This window comes from Larimichthys crocea, chromosome I (genome assembly GCF_000972845.2).
Source record: "Larimichthys crocea isolate SSNF chromosome I, L_crocea_2.0, whole genome shotgun sequence".
Lineage (NCBI taxonomy): Eukaryota > Metazoa > Chordata > Actinopteri > Sciaenidae > Larimichthys > Larimichthys crocea.
In genome coordinates, this window is record NC_040011.1 from 5,453,091 (window position 1) to 5,471,172 (window position 18,082).

Genomic DNA, 18,082 nt, shown 5'->3' on the forward strand with positions numbered 1-18,082 from the left:
CCTTATCCAGGGATTACATTGCTTTCTTTTTGTTGCTGTCTTATTACAATAATATACACTCTGTGTTGACATTGATTCATATAAGAAGACAGTGCCTTTGAAAGCTCTTGAGTGTGGTTTCACAGGCCTAAGCTCTCTATCTATCTATCTATCTATCTATCTATCTATCTATCTATCTATCTATCTATCTATCTATCTATCTATCTATCTATCTATCTATCTATCTATCTATATCTATCTATCTATCTATTAGGGCTTGTCAATCGATAAAAAAAAATTAACTAATAATCGCAAACATTTCTGTAATTAATCGCGATTAATCGTGATTAATCTATCAATAAATGTATCAATAATTAAATGCATTTTTCTAGACTGAACGCTTATGAAGATTTTCATTATGTACAAATGATCAATTAATGTAGAAATAACTCCGAATAAAGTATTTTAAATTTATTCATGTTATTGGCTTAAGGTGCACATATGCACAGTGCTAATGAAAAAGCCCAGAATGAGGAAATATATGAGGAGTGCCCACTCCGTAGTGTAGACTGGGTGTTTGCTTTTGAGGTGATATGTTAAAGTCGTGTTACTCTGTGGAATTTAATTCGGCTTTGCAAAACTGTGAATTGCCTTGTTTCTGTCCAACGAGCCGCGGGCAACTTTTTAAAATGAAATGTCCCCCTAAAAGTCCGTCCTTATCCATCTTTCACCATAGATCTCCCTTTAGTTTGGATAGATCATAGACATATTACAAGACTGTCCTTTAGTTAGGATAGATCATAGACATATCTACACAGACGCCTCACTGGCAGAGCAGGTTGGTCCGTTGCTGCGATACTGTTAACGTGTCCGCCTCTTGGAGTGTGCAATCTGCCCGTTAAACTAAAACAAGCAGGCGCGGGTTTTGCTGTGGGCAATGTGGGCGACCGCCCCGGGCGCAGTCTCCGTGAGGGCTTTAAGTTAATGCCTGTTATACACCCATTCCACACACACTAATATATCTGGGAAACAAAGCTCTACTTTGCCACATCCAAATGGCCGCCGCCCACCGGAAGTAAACAAAAACCGCGTAATTGCGTTAATTCTTTTAAACGCGTTAATTCTTTAAATGAATCGACAAAATTAACGCGTTAATTTTGACAGCACTATATATATTATATATATATATATATTTATATATATCACACACAATTTTTAAAGCTGCTGTTCATGCTGTTGGCCAATTAAAACATCACTTCTTTTTTAAATTTTGCAGTCTAATCAAAAACCCATTTCCTGCCTGCTATATTAAACTTCAAACAGGTTGCGTATAAATCATTTCAACTCTCAACGTTTGCTTGTGTTAATGTTGTTAAGGTTGTGCAATATATAGTGCTAGTGGATGGAAATGATTGCTTTCACTCTTGGCTGTACAGTCATCATAATTTTTTTTGATGCAGACTAGCCATGTCGACTGAAAATACACCGCTGGTATCACACATTTCTACTTTGCATTATTGGAACACGAATCCTGTGGAGGCTGCAAATCTCAATGTGAATCCACTGAGATGCTAGATGCTCCTCTTTGAGATGCACATTCCTGCTTCTCCACCAATTCACACGGACACACACACACATCCAAAGTGTGGAATAAAAAAAGTTGGACTTGAATTATGTTTACTATTCTCCTGAGAATATATATATATATATATTTTAAGAGTGCTATATATATTATATATTATATGTGTGTGTATGTGTGTGGTTTCATAGCCTAGTTAGTAAACAAGATTTGAAAATATGACTCATTGGTATTGTTTTCAACTGCTGACCTAGATGCATATGAGTTGTTGTGTTTGTTGTGCTGCTTTGCTGCTGTGCCAGACTTGTTTCTCAAAATGGTGAAGCTTCATCAAGCTGTGTCCTTTGTCTTATAAGTTCTTGACACTTTTCATGTTTCATCCACTGTAGTGGAGTCAGCCATAAGTGTAACTACTACCATCAAATATAGCTTCAATATTTCCACTACATCTGTAGGTATTTTTTCTTTTTCCTTTTTTTTTTTTTTTTTAATCCATGTCTGCATAGCTTAAAGGGCCCCACTTTCCCCGGAAAAGTGTCTGGCCAGCCACTTCCCTTACCCCACCACAGCTGTTCATACAAGATGCAAACATGAAATGATACAGGGCAGAGCAAAAAAAAAAAACCCTAGAAAAATAAAGTGTGAACAGAACAGTCCAAATCTGAGACCCTCCCTGTTTTAAATGCTCTCTCAGCGCAGAAACCAAAAAAAAAGGTCTGCTAGCCAGCAAAAACACATCACCACCCAAAGCCCTGACCTTGCTGAATCTCTACCATTAAAATAACAAGAAATACCTTCCATTGATTTGGATGGCCTTTGTAAATTGGCTGACAAGTGTTTGTGACCCTTTTTTTTTTTTTGGCTTTTGATTTGTCTTTGTTTCCCAAAATGTAGATTCTCTGGAGCTACTTTTCCTCTGAGTTGCTACATGCCACACAGAGTAGCTGTTTGAAGTCTATGTACAACACTCTCGGCACTTGTGCATTCATATCAATGCTACAGTAATGCAGACATGAATGTGTTGGAGTCCAAAATATGCTCATTATATTTGTATGAATATCTCCATTGTTGTAAAGGCCCAACATTTAACATTTCACTTTACCTCTGGACCAGAGACAGCTGTGCATCTCCAACATCTTAACAAGGTGTAATCCATTTGTATATTAAAGTTTAGAATTCTCAATAAAATTTCACATTTATATCAGACTGGTTCTTTTTTTTTGTTGCTGTTGACTATGTACAAACACTGTCTATCTCAGGAAAAGTGGTGAGTTTTCCTTCCATACGTTGAGAGATGCTAAAAATGTTGTGAAGGATGCAGTTTCAGACGGACAGTTTCCTGATTAGACCTCAGGGAGACAACATTTAAATGAGTTGGTTTTGATGTGGAGATAAGACAAACAGCTCTTTGCTGTGCTCTCTGGCTTTACTTTCAGGTGTTTGTCAGTTCCAATATTGTGTTATTTATTTATTTTTTATTTTTGCATTCCCCCTGCCCTCTGCTCTTTACTTTGAGGGTGTTCCAGACAATTGAAGTGATTAAAAAGGACAATGCAGTGTCAGATTTAAATATGATCAGTCCGCTGGGATTCACACCTTTTGAGCTTTAAATGTTTCTTGAGTGCCGTAGACAAAGGATGGCTTTCATTAAGTTGACATAATCTCACAGGGAGGCTTTTTCGGGCTTTGTGTTGGAGAGATATTTTGACTTCTTGCTTCATAATGTTTTTGGCCATACTGCTGTTCTGACTGATGCCAAGATGTTGACCTAAGGCTGTTGCCAGCGCACATAAGTGTGATGATGAATCACAGACCACTGCAAAAGGGTCAGACTGCAACCTCTTGCATGTTGGCTTTTATAGGTCATCTCTGGTATGCCACGATGCATCTCAGTGAAACAGTTCCCGTCGAAAGGGGTCTCTTTTTTGCAAATGCAGAACTCCAAAAGAATTTCTTTTGGCCAAACTGTGGGCGGAGGAAGTTTGGTTTGAATGTCAAGTATCATGTGTCTAGGCAAAAGCTTCTTGTTGAGTTTGCAAACCCCATCATCTCTCCTTACTGCAGTGTACCACCATCTGGCCCACAGCTGAAAACTATTAAGATCCGCTGGAACTTCCTCTTGACTATTCCTCCCCAGTTTGAAGGCAAGTAAGTAGCTTTTATCTCAGCGCTGTTGTTGTTTGCATGCTTCTCTCTATAGATCTTTTATATTTTTATTTTTTTTTTTCTTGTAAGAAGGTAGCGGTGCTTTTCCCTTGATAAAGTATGTCAGGGTGCAGCATTTGATCTGCAGGAGTTTAAAGTGCCAGGCTGTGAGTGAGAGCAAGTCTGGATTTTAGATTAGACACCACGGTTGGTTCAACTGAGGAATTCTGGGACTAAATTCATAAACAGATTGTAGTTGCGATTCCTTATGTGCCCTGCTTAGCCAGCAAGATTCCAGAGCAAAGTGAGAGCAAAGTGAAGAAAACAAAGGATCTTTGTTGATTTTGTTTTCTGAGGCATTATGTTGGGACCACAGTGCATGCTCTGCTTCTATTCAATGTTAAAAGCCTGCTGCCTTTTTAGTGCATATGGGTCAGATTAGTGACTGGCTGAGAGGCATTTATAAACTTTGCTTTCTCCCTTTCCGCCTTTCTTTCTTTCTTCCTCCTTTTTAGGTTTTAAACAACCCTTTTTAAAAATTAGCATTTATGAAACTTGGACAAATTAGATTTTTTTTATTTATTTCTTTTTAAATTGTTGTTCGGGCTTGAGAGAGGAAAAAGCGAGAGAGAGAAAGGACTCCACAGGGTCAAAGTAGGTCGCACTCATTTTCAGAAAGACTCTTTCTCAAGCTAAATTCCAAATGTTTGAGTCACTGAAAGTAAATTGTTAGACTCTGGACATGATTTTTGCTCTGTGTTTTTGGAGGATAAGACTGTATCTAAGTGAAGTGTTTGCTCATATTATTCACTGTTTTTTTTACAAAAAGATGAGTTGAGACTGCACATTGTGTATATTGGGGGTTGTATACCCAAATGTTAGGTTTATGTTTTTTAAGTGTTAGTGTTTTTTTGTGTGATCAGACCCAGTGATCGTGTTCGGTGCCTTTTGTGCTACCATTTAATTGCAGTTTGTGTGCTTATCCACATTTGTTATTAGGCCTAATAATGTTGGTTAATGGTGCATAAATGTGGTTGCCAGTCAGTTGTTGAGAGACTACACATTTCATGTGTCCACCAAAGATGTGTTTTTGCATGTGTGCCCATAGCCACACACACACACACACACACACACACACACACACACACTCTTCTGGTGAGAAGCTGAGCAGATCTAACCTGCTGCTTCCAGTGCAGCGGGTAAACATCGAAGGGAGACTGAGGAAGTTTGCAGCCCTGTGTTAAATCTGTGTGTGTGTGTGTGTGTGTGTTTGTGTGTGTCTTGGGGTCGACACTTCTCCCAAGGGGGTGATGTTGAATCACCAGACAGGAAGCTATTAAAACAGGCCGAACGCTGCAGCCGTCAATCAGAATGAGTGACATCACAGTCAGGTGTAAGGCGAGGCATCACATTACACTTATGATTGTCACAAACAAACAAAACAGTGGCCAGGCTTTGTCTGCTGCCAGAACCTTTTCCTCAGACCAGTCTTTGCTTTAAGATTTTACAGCTCTCAATGGTGACAGCCAACCCACCGGATCAGGGGATTGAGGCCAATTAAGGCATTTTAATGTTTCCGTATCGGATATAAAAAGCCTGATCAACTTCCAATCCTTTGTTTGTGGTCACTCATTTCACTCTGAGAATGCCAAACATGCTCCAGTGAGACTTTATTTAATTAAATGTTAAATAGGTCTATTTTAGCTACATTTCTCAGGTCTACCACACCTCTAGAGTGCTGGTTTGGGTTTAAAATACTTTTTTATGTTTATGTTCTTGATGAAAATGAAGAGAGCCTGTCAAAAATCCCCTCTATACGTCCTTCCTGCCACAAATATCCCTGACACTGACATTTCTCTCTCCCCATATAAAAACACTATAAAAATAACAGAAAACCAAAGGAAAGGTGTGTTTTCTTAATGCAGTGCTATTTTGCAGCAACAACATATCTGACTTGCTTTGAAAATGAAGGCAACAGTGCGCCTCAATTCAAAAAGCTGGTTCTCTAAAATTCCAAGGTTGCCCTCAGTACATAACCTTTGGCAGTCCAAATACTGAGATTTGCAGAATCCACTCTCCCTTTCTTCGGTCAAATGTAAACAATAGTAATGTCCTTGGTAATCCGCCCATGTGATGTATTCAACATCAGCATGTTGGACCTTTAAATTTTTTCAGCTGTAAAGATATTCTGTTTGGGCAGACTGAGGAATGTCCCAGTCCCCACCCTGAAGCTTGTTCCATTTAAAATTTCTCCAGCCCTTTTCCAGGGCCTCTGTTCCAGTAAAATATCCCCTTACTATGAGAACCCACATACATTGTATTTGTCTCTGCAGGCTACATTTTCCTCAGTTATATGCCATATATCATTATGTTCCTTTATGATGTGCAATCTACAAGCAAAGGGCTTTTCATTTTCCTATGTAAGGAGACAGTTGCTTATTACCACAGAGGCTATTTAATCCAAATCCAGCAAAAAGTATAGCTGGTTTGTTTGTCACCACCTCATCCCAGCAGTAATAAAGATATTGAACTCAATGGCATAACTCCATCATTTGGCAGTGGCAACTTACTGCTATTCAGTCGAAGCTAATTACCCATTAACCTCCAGCGTTCCAGTGATTGATTTCATTCTGCATACTTCAGTTTTTATCTTATTTCTCAGCCCCAAGGACTATTAGTTGATGGTTAGTTTTTCCTGAAAGCGTGTTTTCTGAATGGCAACTTTTATGCATTAACAGTCATAATTGGTGTCTGTTTGTCATACAAGGTAATACGCAGCAAAACAAGCCAAACTTTGTGAGAAGTCTAAATAAATCTAAAATATGGTCTTATTTGTTACATTACGTTTGACCAAAGGAACCCAATATGTATGAGGTGTTTAAATGAGGCAATATATACATGAGGGTATAGAAGTAATCCAGAAGGAAGTCTCATGACTGAGACTTGACTTGAGTCCAGATATATTTAGTTAAATCATGTCAGGTAGGGTCATATTGTATTGCTTCAAGCCTCCCCAAAATGACATGTATTTCTACTCTTTCAACCCTGACTGCTTGTTAGCGTATGTCACATCAAAATGCTCCAAATGCTCAGGTCTCAGTGAATCAGATCTGACTCTCCTCAGGAAACTGTTGGATCAGGACTCTTTTCTGGAAATGAAATAAAGTTTGGGTTGGTTGTCCGACAGTTTCAGTTTCAGATCAGGTCCGAAATTTTGTTGACACCCTCAACATTCGAGCTGATCTTCTACGATGTTCACTGAGAAAGACCTCACAGTCTTTATACATCAAACATTGTTTCTTAAATTGTAGCAGTCTCATGTAGGTTACAGCACGTTGGAAGCTTGACATGAACAGGATTTATTTTTTCATTCACTAAAAACTCAAAATAATAGTTCAAGCTTCCCTTGATAAATGGAAAATGCCAAAGTGGGAAAAAATTCCATTCATTTTCTAAATTGCCCAAGCACAAGTTAATTTGTTTGCAAAGGCAAGGATTGAAATGGTTGTTATTCGGCAGGCCTTGCATATTTTTCCACAGTAAAAGAGTAACGAATATTGAGTGTGAAGCAGGCTGACAGCTACCTAGTCCGGGACAGTTTGTACTTGCAGTCCTCTTGATTACTGAACTCTCTGGGGTAATTGATGTAAAGGTCTGAAAGCAGTCAAGGCAAAGTGTCAGGCTTTAGAAGTATGGAGTTTTGCATTTTTTCAAGAATATTTCCATGATGTAGCACAGTGTCAATGTACTGTACAAATCTACACAGCTACAATACGTTTTAAAGAAAGAGACTTTCATCACAGCCCACATTCATCTCTCACTTTATCCAAACTAAGTCAGCCAAAGTAGAATGATGTATACTAGTGATGTAGGATCGTTTTATTACTTACAGAGACGGGAGATGCTGAAAGGTCAATGGTTTGGCATGTTTTGTAATGACTACACTTCATGGATTTCAGGTTCTTTGAATACTTAGAGCTGAATGTGTTTTAGTGATACTGGTTAACACACAGACAGAAATAAATATGCTGTCTGAAAGATTAGGAAATATTCCACTGACTGCAGAAGCAGGGGCTCATTGTAAACAATGCTACATTTTACTGTGCAACACTGTTACTTTGATAGAAATCATGTTCAGTATCTTATTATCAACACCACAAGATTAGAATTACCTCCTCCACATATGATGAGTGTGATGGAGCCCAGTGGTAAACAAATGTAACGCAGATGGACTGGGACTTTAATTTGAACACATTCTGACAACTAAACATTGCCTCACTCTCAGTGGGTGGGGATTTTTTGCAGACTTCAGACTGTTTGTTTTTAGATGTTTTTCCTCTTACCGATGGCTTGAGGTCAAAGCCATTTTTAACTCACTTCTCCCTGCTGCTTTTCCAGGTGGAATATTGTCAGATACTCAGGAGGGACCTCGGAGACGCACATTTTTCCACTATGAACCGCGCCTTCAACAGGAAAAAAGGTGAGCAGAAATAACTGATGCTCATTTAGCTTTTGGCAAAGTCTGTTTTAGCTACAACAGTACCACAGTCTGCGCTGGCCTTTTTAGATATCTGTTAGAAGGAATCCTTGTGTTGGAAAAACTCAGTAGTGTGTTTTTTACAAAGTGTTCGCGGACGTTGTACACTTTAAAGCTGCACTCCACCAATTTAACACATTAAGCTCTCTTCTCCTGTCATATAAAGTGTCAAACATGGTTTGAGAAAAGTGGGCATTTGAGAGGAGATTTAGGAGCAATAAAATTTGCTGTCCAGTTGCATTATGGGAAATGTAGGATGCAGTGTTTTTGGATCTTGACTCATACTAGAGGTTAAAACTCAAAGTTTCTTCACATTCTTATCTATTCCTTGTGAGTGTCCCAGCCTTATTATAGTCCAAAAAATAGTTTTGTTTTTATTAGAAATCCGCAGAACCTTTAGAAAACCCTGTTTTTTTTATCTTGTGTGATGTTTATATTTATCATTTTGGGCTGATGAGCTACTGGTGCAGCTTCAAAGGCTTTTTGACTGACACAGGTTGCAATAAAACAGACATGGCCAAACCTGAAATTATTCATCCCCATAAAGGACAACAAAACATTCAACACATGCAGAACACAAAACAAAAGACAACAGTCATAACAACGTGCTGCCTGTTAAGGTGTGTTGTGCAACAGTACAGCATCTTGAGATGAGCAGTTCACAGAACAGCTTGATTTTTACTACCATCTGCCACACTCCCTTTGGTATGCATCAGCTGACCTGGAGAAGCCTCGGACAGCATTAGGGAAAGTGTCCGGGGCCCAGGTGGTGCACCAGGCTTTAATGATATTTAGGTGTTATAATTGACTTTTTCCCATTAGGTCCTCTATTTTAGGAGCTAAAGATGGTAATTAGGGAGAGCAGCACCTCACATTAAAGTTCCCTTTGATTGGATGTAATGGGAATGCAGGTCAATACCTTATGTTTTAACTAGGATTTCACTTCTGTGGATTTTTTTAGCTGTACATTTGCACATGTCTGTGCATCTACTGTGGGGGGCACGTCAAATTATAGCTGAAACAAGTTGCCTTTGGCAGAAGAAGATAATGAACAGTAAACAGTCCTCTCAACAAATGCTCCCAGGACAAGCCAGCACACACTGTCCATTTCTTTGGAGCTGTGAGGAGCTTAAAAACAGTGCGTCCAGTCACCTGTCTGCCATTTCACTTAGAGGACAAAAGAAAATACACCGTGCACGATTCCATCTAAACGCCAAGAGATGTCTGACCCATCGGCTTCTCTCTAGATTTAATTTCTGAAACACTTGTTACAGTCACTCTGTGGCAAATGGTGCCAAAAGGTCCACAACAGATTGTATAATAAAAGCCTTTCCATCCCAGAGCGATAAAACGTTTTTATTCGAGAGCATGAACCATAATATACAAAAATATCAGGACCCGTTCATGTGTGTGCACAGTTTATTGCTACTCGCCTGCATGCTCAACCAACCTCACAGTTTCAAGTTTAGTGTTCAAAACAAAGCGAATGCTGAATGAACCGTTTAAATGTGCTTTTAAAGTTTATCCTCCATTTCAGTACAAAAACCTGAATGGAGGTGTTGTGGATTGGTGTTTTGAATTAGCGAGTGTGTTGAATTGTTCTCAATAAAAGCACTATGATGAGGAATTTTAGATGATGCATGGGGTCATATTGCTCCTCTGGGGAGGTCTTTTATCCATATTATAACAGATTTAGACCAGCCTTGTCTTATTATGCAATGATTTGATCCTTTTGAAAACATGCAATTTCTTCACAAATTAGACTTCAGTTGTGGATGAAACGTTCCCATCAATTGAAAATATCTGATACAAAACATTTCATTTACGGCTGACGAGCTCCCACATGGGCTGAGCAAACATTTACTTGCCAGCGATTTTACATCAGAGTGAATTATTCAGTCTCTGCTGAACTCTTAATGTGTGTAAAAGAAGATAATTGCCTCGTGTTGTTGTTGCTGTTAACACATTTCGGTTTCATTATCAGTTTTTGAATGTTTTGTTGATTAATTTATTTATACACAGGGTGGTTTGGATGAAGGCTACATGATGGCAACTGCTTGTCTCTAATGATTTTCTTTCATTTATTAATTGGCAATAGTTACATCTGAAAAGTCAGTAAAAGTTTTCATTTCTTTATAACTTTGTAATTTGTACCTGTCCTCACTGCCTCTTCTCTTTTGGCTGAGAGTTAAGGCTGGCACTGACATCTAGCCCACTCCACTGATTTACCTCCCCCTTTATCTCTGGGTCTGGCTGTGTTTTGTGGACTTGATCACGTCTAGCAGGGGATAATGCCAACAGGGATGTTGATCATTTTTATCTTCTATGTTTATTGCCCTCATGCTCTTGGACGTGATCGGCACTGAATGGGTGGACTCTCCAGGATTCATGTGCACCTCTTTGTGAGCAGCAGCTTAGAAAACATAAATCATGCAACATATTATGTAACATACCAGTAATGTAACTGACCTTGGTTTCTTAGAGATATGATAACTTGACAGTGGATGAACTTGTGAATACTGTTTACACTCAATTGCCAGTTTATAAGGTCCACCTAACTAAAATGAATACAGTCTAGAACAACAATAGTCCTGCATAAAAATCCTTCCTTCATGGAGGTTGTAATGTTCTGTGGATTCAACTTCACGGTCAGTTCAGAGGCTGTAGCTTGTGGAGCTTTCATGGAGGTTAAAGTAATTATTCAAAGACTCCATTTGTGTTAGTTAGGAGTGACTAACGGGCAAGAGAGGGCATTTCATTTCCCCCTACCCTCTGTGTCACTCAGACTAACTCACCATGTTGAATGTTACTTTGCCTCAATTAGCAAATATATTAATTTAATTACACACTTTGTCTTGTCACCTACAAAGTAGTAGGAAAACAGTCCAAAATTTGGTAAAACCTGCACAATATTTTCTGTATTTGTAAAGAAAATTCTATTCAGGTCAATTTCTACTCATTTCAGAAAGAATGTTGAGGCAGACACTTTGATGAATATTATGGTGTTTATTATTTTTATATAACTGAATATGAATCTGATCCTGTGAAATGTAAATTAAGTGGTCCATGGGAAAACTAGTCAAACTTTTTATCTTTTTTTCAAAAGATGCTGGCTGTGTTGGTGGTGGTGAAAGGCAGTTCAGATTTGTAGCCAGTTGCTGATGCTGAAAGAGAAAACCACCGCCTGTTGATGATGTTATAATTATCTCTCTTGCTTAATGTTGGTTTGACTACATGTACAACACAGTCATGCTATTGAGGGGTAAACAACATTCAGAAATTGCTTAACCATTCTGAACGGACTTGTGTCAAGATATAAAAATGCTCTGATATTAAATAATTATGCCTAATACAGTTTTAAAACGAAATAAAGAAAGTTTTTAATAAAAAACAAACAAAATGACACTTGAACAATTCAAATATTACTTATTTTAAAAGTTAAACTTTGAGACACTAGGGCTAGGTATTATGTAAAAATATACAGCACATCTGAAATAAGATATGAGAGAGGACATGAAAAGGTATAGATTTCCTAGTCTCCTCACCCCTGATCTCCTAACTTTGTTTGGAAGTGTTGTGAACATTGTGTGGATGAATAAAGGCACATTGAGTTGTACCAAAGACAGTTCAGAAAGTTATTCAAGCTTTAGTTCAGCTGTTATTGATCATGTTTGGTGAAAACAGACCAACAATTCAGCACAAGCCGAGAGGAAAAATATCTGTACTTCCAGATCTCTCATGAGTATGTTGCTGCTGAGACAGAAACAGGTCTTGAACAAAGTTAATTTTCTTCTGATCTCTCTGAAAAATGACCTTCTACTGTCAGAATGTTGAGAACTATTATATCTGACTTGTGAAAAATGAGTCCAATGTTTACTTAACCTCTCCGTGGGGCGAAAGAATTGCTCATAATATGTCTTTACGCTCACTTCTCCCATTAGATTCAATAGACTCAGGACCTGCTGCTAGTCCCCTAAAGAGGACTCTTCAGTGCGGCATTTCTTTCCTTAGCCATCTTTCCTGTTACCAGTAGAGTCTATACCCGGTTTTGAAGAAGCCATTGGCTTTGAGAACACAAAGCAGCCAACCACCCTGAAGTTTTCTTCATGCTTCATGTTTTGACACTTATATCATAATCTACAGGATGCGAGCTAAATTATAGGAAGAGTCATTTTTTTCTTCTTTCTAGATCAGGGTACAGAAATGATCAAATGCAGGTATCACAGTACTTGTAAAGGTATTGTGTACCCATACCCAGGCTTATAGACACAGGATGTCACCTATGATCCTAAAGTCTACTTTCCCCTCCAGTACATGAATGTGAGAATAGTGTCATACTCTGCACATTCATCATTCTGCACAGTGAAGGTCGGACATCCAAGTGAAGAAACAATAAGCAAAGTGGTAGTAGTAGTAGTAGTAGAAGAAGCAGGGAAGTCAACAAGACTTTCATCTAGAAGACAGCTGGTGTTCCCTACCAAAATGTGACCATTTCACAACGTTAACCGTGCAAGATTAATTTTTAAAAGTCTAACCACATATTTATGATTGGCTAACTTGAAGCATGACAGCCTGCAGGTCCAGAAATGATGCGCAGTGTTTGACGAGTTGTGAGTGACACTATATTGCCCCAACAAGGTTTCAAAGTAGCTGACTGTCCAGTTGCAATGTCAGAGAAACTCACAGACTTGTTAATTCGACACTGAATCCACGGCGTGTGTGTGTTTAGTATCTAAGAAATCTGGGTTAAAATTACAGGTCATTGTAATGTGCTGCATCATATCCAAGCTGATTGACTGCAGTAATAAATAGGTTATATTACAATTCTGCCACACCAACAGATGGCAGCTGAAGATTAGTTATGTAAATGCAGATGAATATCCTACATATTATGGTCCAGTGTACTGTGATTACATGAAGTTGAGGACACGGCATCATTTGACCTAGATTCTCTCACAGCAGTGAGAATCAGAGTACCTGCTGACACACATTTTGTCAAGTTTACAAATAGGTATACATACAGTCATGCGGGATCCGTCTTCATTGTGTATTTCTACTAAACTAAAGCGATTCTAAGGAGAATCCTGTTCTGATTACAGGCTGATTCCTTTGAACTGTGCAATTTGCGTCATTTTTTTTTCTTTATTAAGGTCGGATGTCCTCTATCCATCATTATGATCGAATCAACAAAAAGCAATCATACAGAAAATGAGATGCTGAGGATACATGAGCGTTTTAATTTCCTCATGTGCCATGTTAGCTGAATTGCTGGTCAGTATACTGTAAATACCAGCCTGAGTGATGCAAGCCATCATTTATCAGAGAACAAATAAATGTAACTGATGCACGTTTGATTATCTTGTGCTGGAGGGACACTATGATATAAAAGGAGAGGTCAGAACTTTAACGTGTCATTATATCAATGTCTGCTTTGAGCGTGATGGTTTATAAAGCCATACATCCGCGCCTATGATCCTGGCCTGATGTAATCCGTATTAGCCTCAGGGCCCCCGAATTTCTTCTCACTAGCAATATTTTCTGCATTTGATCTTCACTTTACAATGAGTTGAACTCTTTCAAGTGCTTTTCATCAGCATGGAGACGTGGAATTACATGTACTTAAAAGAGATTGAAACAAAAGCATGGGCATAATATGATTTAATTCAATACAACCCAGCAATCAGTAGCACCAGTGCGAACCTGTATAATGTTCACTTGAGATTCAGTTTTTCTCAGGCTGTAAGTGTAGATTGTGTTGATGTCTTGATCTGCCTTCAATTGTAGGGAGCTTGTTTCTTTTTTTCTACTTCCCCAAATGTACTGCACATGGTGCAGAAAAAGTGACAATCTCGCAGAGGACACACTGTCACTATTTCTGTCATTGCATCATTTTGCATACCCCTCTTTTTAAAATAATTTTACCCCTGTGTCATAACGTTTGGAATCCATATGGATTTTTGTGTCCAGACATTCACACAATTTATAATGCTGCATTTCAAGAAAACACTGTCCTATTGGACTTCAGCAGAAATGTGGTTTAGGTCCTTTCTGCTGGGAGCCCATTTAAAGTTGTCTTTTGCATGATGGAGAACTGTGCGTGCCCAGCAAATTCATGGTGTGTCATTGATTGAGCACTGCAGTGAATTAGGCTATTGCCTGCCCACTGCTTGTGGCCCTATAGAAAAATTGTGCACTTACGGCACAGCACTCAAGCTCTGAAAGGTAAAAGCTAAGCTTGAAGAATGTTGACGAGGGATGAGAGCAACACTAAGCACACAATAGAAGATAGTAGTAGTAGTAGTAGTAGTAGTAGTAGCTGTAGTAACCTCATTTGTATTCCAGCTGTTTTCAAAAGGTAAAGGCATAAGAAAATGGCAATTAGTTGCAAAATGTAGCTGCTCTGAGAGAAGAGTCTTCCGTTTGAGGCTGAACTTTGGTGCATGCTTTACTGTTTTACTGTTTCTCTTGGTACAATATACTCTTTGAGCATATTTGCAGTCTTTAAAGCTATAGAAGAATATATAATGATTTATAATGGCTTATTTTTTAAAGTCAAGGACTTTTAGAAAACTGGAGTTTTCTTTGGATGCCTATCTTATTGACAGACTGTGGAGACCCTTTATCACCCCTATGCTTCAATTCACAGTGGGATATGAGATAAAGAAGGGTGAGATAATAGGAAATACAGCTGTTTGCTTGTAGATAAGGAGAGATACTCTGTGATATCAGTCTAATAGATCAAACCATCAATAAATCCACAAATTCCACAAACACTTTGCTGGACTTTTTCTTGTGCAGTGCACTGGTTTCTTTTCCTCTATAGTACACCACAACACACATTTTGGAAAATGTGTTATTGTTCGGAGGAACAGCACTGGAGACAACATTGCCAAAGTCTGAGTGATTAAATCAATTAATTAACTCAGTTAAAAGTAATTAATTTTGTTAATTTTCTGCTTATGTGAACTGCTTGTCACAAGATGTGAAAACAGAAACACTTTACAGCCTTTGTTCAATGTGCAGCAGAGGCAAAAAAAAAAAAAAAAGCAGACACTACTCCAGAGACTTTTTCATTGGGATTGCTACAGAGTGAGCCTATATTGCTAACAACAACAACAATTACACGTTGTTTCTTTTCTTTTTGTTTTTCTTTTTTTTTTCCTCATGCCAAATGATTAACCATTTATATCTGTCTACTCTGTTTCATTTGAGCAAATATCTATCTATGGGAAGGATTTTGGGCTGTAGTCCACACACTTGCCAATAGATCAGGTTGGATTCTGGAACAGGGCAAATGGAAGATTCAGGTTTTAGAAAACAAGAGCATAGTGTTTCATCCAGCAACATGAGGTAGTTAGGATCGCTTTTCAGTTAACAGGTGTGCCTTCTCAAAGGTGACTTAGTGGAGTTTCATGCTTTCTTAATGCATCTGAGACCATCAGTTGTGTTGTTCAGCTAGTGCTGACATACAGTAAATAGTCATATTCAGCTACTGTAGTAATCCGTATTATCGCAAGAACTGCTCAGCTAAGTGAAGAGAAACAACAGTCGATCATTACCTAAAGACATGAAGGAGAGCCAGTCTCATGAGGACCGCCCCAGGAAAGGAAGACCAAGAGTTACTCCTGTTGCAGAGGATACGTTCATTACAGTTACCAGCCTCAGAAAGCACAGAGTCCACATATATGCTTTAGGGATGCAGAGTAGCAGACACATCTCAACATCAACTGTTGTTGTGAATCAGGCCTTCATGTTTGAATTGCTGCAAAGAAACCACTACTGAGGGAGAGAAAGAATTGCTTGGGCCAAGTGACCAGTGGAAATCTGAACTTTAGTCTGCTGAGTCAAATTTAATTTTTTTGGTTCCAACCACCAATTCTTTGTGAGGTACAGAGAAGGTAAATGGTTGGTGTCTGCTGGTGCTTCAAAATCAAAGCCAGTGTGTCTACCACAGCATTCTTCAGTTACATGCCATGCCATCTGTTTTGCATGCAGTGGGTCCATCATTTGTTTTCCAAGACAATGACCAAAAATACACCTCCAGGCTCTGTAAGGGCTGTGTTTAACACTATTCGGCCCACTGGTGGGGAATAGAGACATGACAAGTGGGGCGCGCCAAACGGGAGGAAATTTTCCTTTTTATGCCTATCTTTATCCAGACATCCCAATTCTCCCGGAAGTTCCGTGAAGTCTCCCGCACATTGATAGTGGCTCCCTGCAGGGTGGGATGTCTGCTTTATCGATGCCTTTCTTTAATGACAACAAAGATCATACATTCAAAACAAAACTCCCACAAGCAAAGTAATCATTATTAGCCTTCATGCCTAAATTAAAAGCACATTAGATATGAGACCCAGAGAATAATGTAACCTGGAACCAAAGTGTCAAAATAATGATTAACGTTGGCATATTAATCGTAGCGGAACAAAATTTCCATTTCTCTATTTTTTAACTTTATGTAAGTTATGGCACAGCTGCACTTTTATTTTCCCTATTGTTGAACTTAGTTTAATTTGATTTATTGAGTTAGAATTTAGATACAACATGATGTTACTTGGAAATGTTGAGCTTGGCGTGTTGCATTACCATTGTGTTGGGGCGATGTGGGCAGGTGGGGCTTGTAAATTCCCCATTGTCTAAAGTGGGGAATGACCGAAAAAGCTTGAGAACCACTGGTTCAACATGACCTGGACACCACCATCACCCAAACTAAACACAATAGAGATGATTTAGAACGAGTTGGACTGTAGAATTAAGGGGAAAAACGAATGCCAAGAGTTCAGAGCTGTCATTAAAGCAAAATGTGGCTACTTTGAAAAATCTGAAGACATATTTTTGCTTTGTTTACAATTTCTTTGTTTACCACATATTTGCACATTTATTTTATAGTTTTGATGTTTAATGCTGTCAGTGTTTATATGTTGTATACATACAAATAATTTGCAATCAGTGTGGGATGAAAAAAAAAATGTTCTCAGTCAAAGCTACATTTTCAGACAGACTCTACCCCATGATGTGACAGGGGAAAAAATGAAGGCAGTTATTGCTTTCAACAGTAGTTGCTTGACTGCAACATGCATGAAGGATTTTTGACCTTCATGCTTTCAAAGGGACCCAAAACCCCTGAGAAGCAGTGCACTCCCTGCTTCCAGAGGCTTTTATGCAGTACCCTGCACTATGAACGAGATGCAATGACACTTTTCAGGCTGTCAACCCTTAAAATCTTCATCCAACACCTGACAAGTCAGCCACACAGAGTGACCTTCAGACGCTGTGCCTCAACAGTTAATCTTCCGTCTGGCGACCCGGAGAGCACTCAAAACTTTTGTCACTTTTGGTGTGCTCACGTAGTTGCCATTTTATGCAGCAAAGAGAGAGGAAGAAGTATGTCCCCACCCCTCCACCCCCACCCTTTTCTCTTTTAATCAGAACAGTGTGTGCTGACGCCTTGAAAAAATGTCAGCCTACCTGCCATGCCGCTGTGTCAGCCCTCACCTCCTCTTTCCATCCTCTGTGCTTTTTCTTGGATTTTACAGTTTTTTTTAGCCTCCTTAGCTGTAAGGGCGAAATACATTGTCCTTCTATCAACTTTCATGCAAGAGTCCCACTAGGAAATTGATTGCACTTCGGAGGAGACTCTTGCAAGGTGCCAGCAGGGGATAATCTCGTTGCACAGCTGTTAAGTAAACTCAAAGGGAGGACAGTTTAAGTAGAGGAAAAGTCTCCCATGCAGTGTCTGAAAAGTGAAACAAAGTTACCATTTTTGTTTTTCAGTGGTTGCTCACTGAGAACCTGATCGACGATATCATTTGATGTTGGCCTACCATGGATACATTTCTATC

The 18,082-nt window shown here is 39.0% G+C and overlaps 1 protein-coding gene across 6 annotated transcripts in view; it reads left to right on the forward strand.

The window, feature by feature from the left end:
• The window catches only part of gulp1a (GULP PTB domain containing engulfment adaptor 1a), a 71,498-nt gene that overhangs the window by 35,583 nt on the left and 17,833 nt on the right, over positions 1 to 18,082 (forward strand). For 4 of the 6 annotated variants that reach the window (XM_027278924.1, XM_027278912.1, XM_027278933.1 and 1 more), the window contains exon 3: positions 8,102 to 8,183. In XM_027278924.1, coding sequence (XP_027134725.1) covers positions 8,156 to 8,183 — 28 coding nt within the window. In that variant the 5' untranslated portion in view covers positions 8,102 to 8,155. Of the gene's footprint in view, positions 1 to 3,622; positions 3,707 to 8,101; positions 8,184 to 18,082 lie in introns of all 6 variants that reach the window. The other 2 variants (XM_027278920.1, XM_027278923.1) reach the window with 2 other exon arrangements.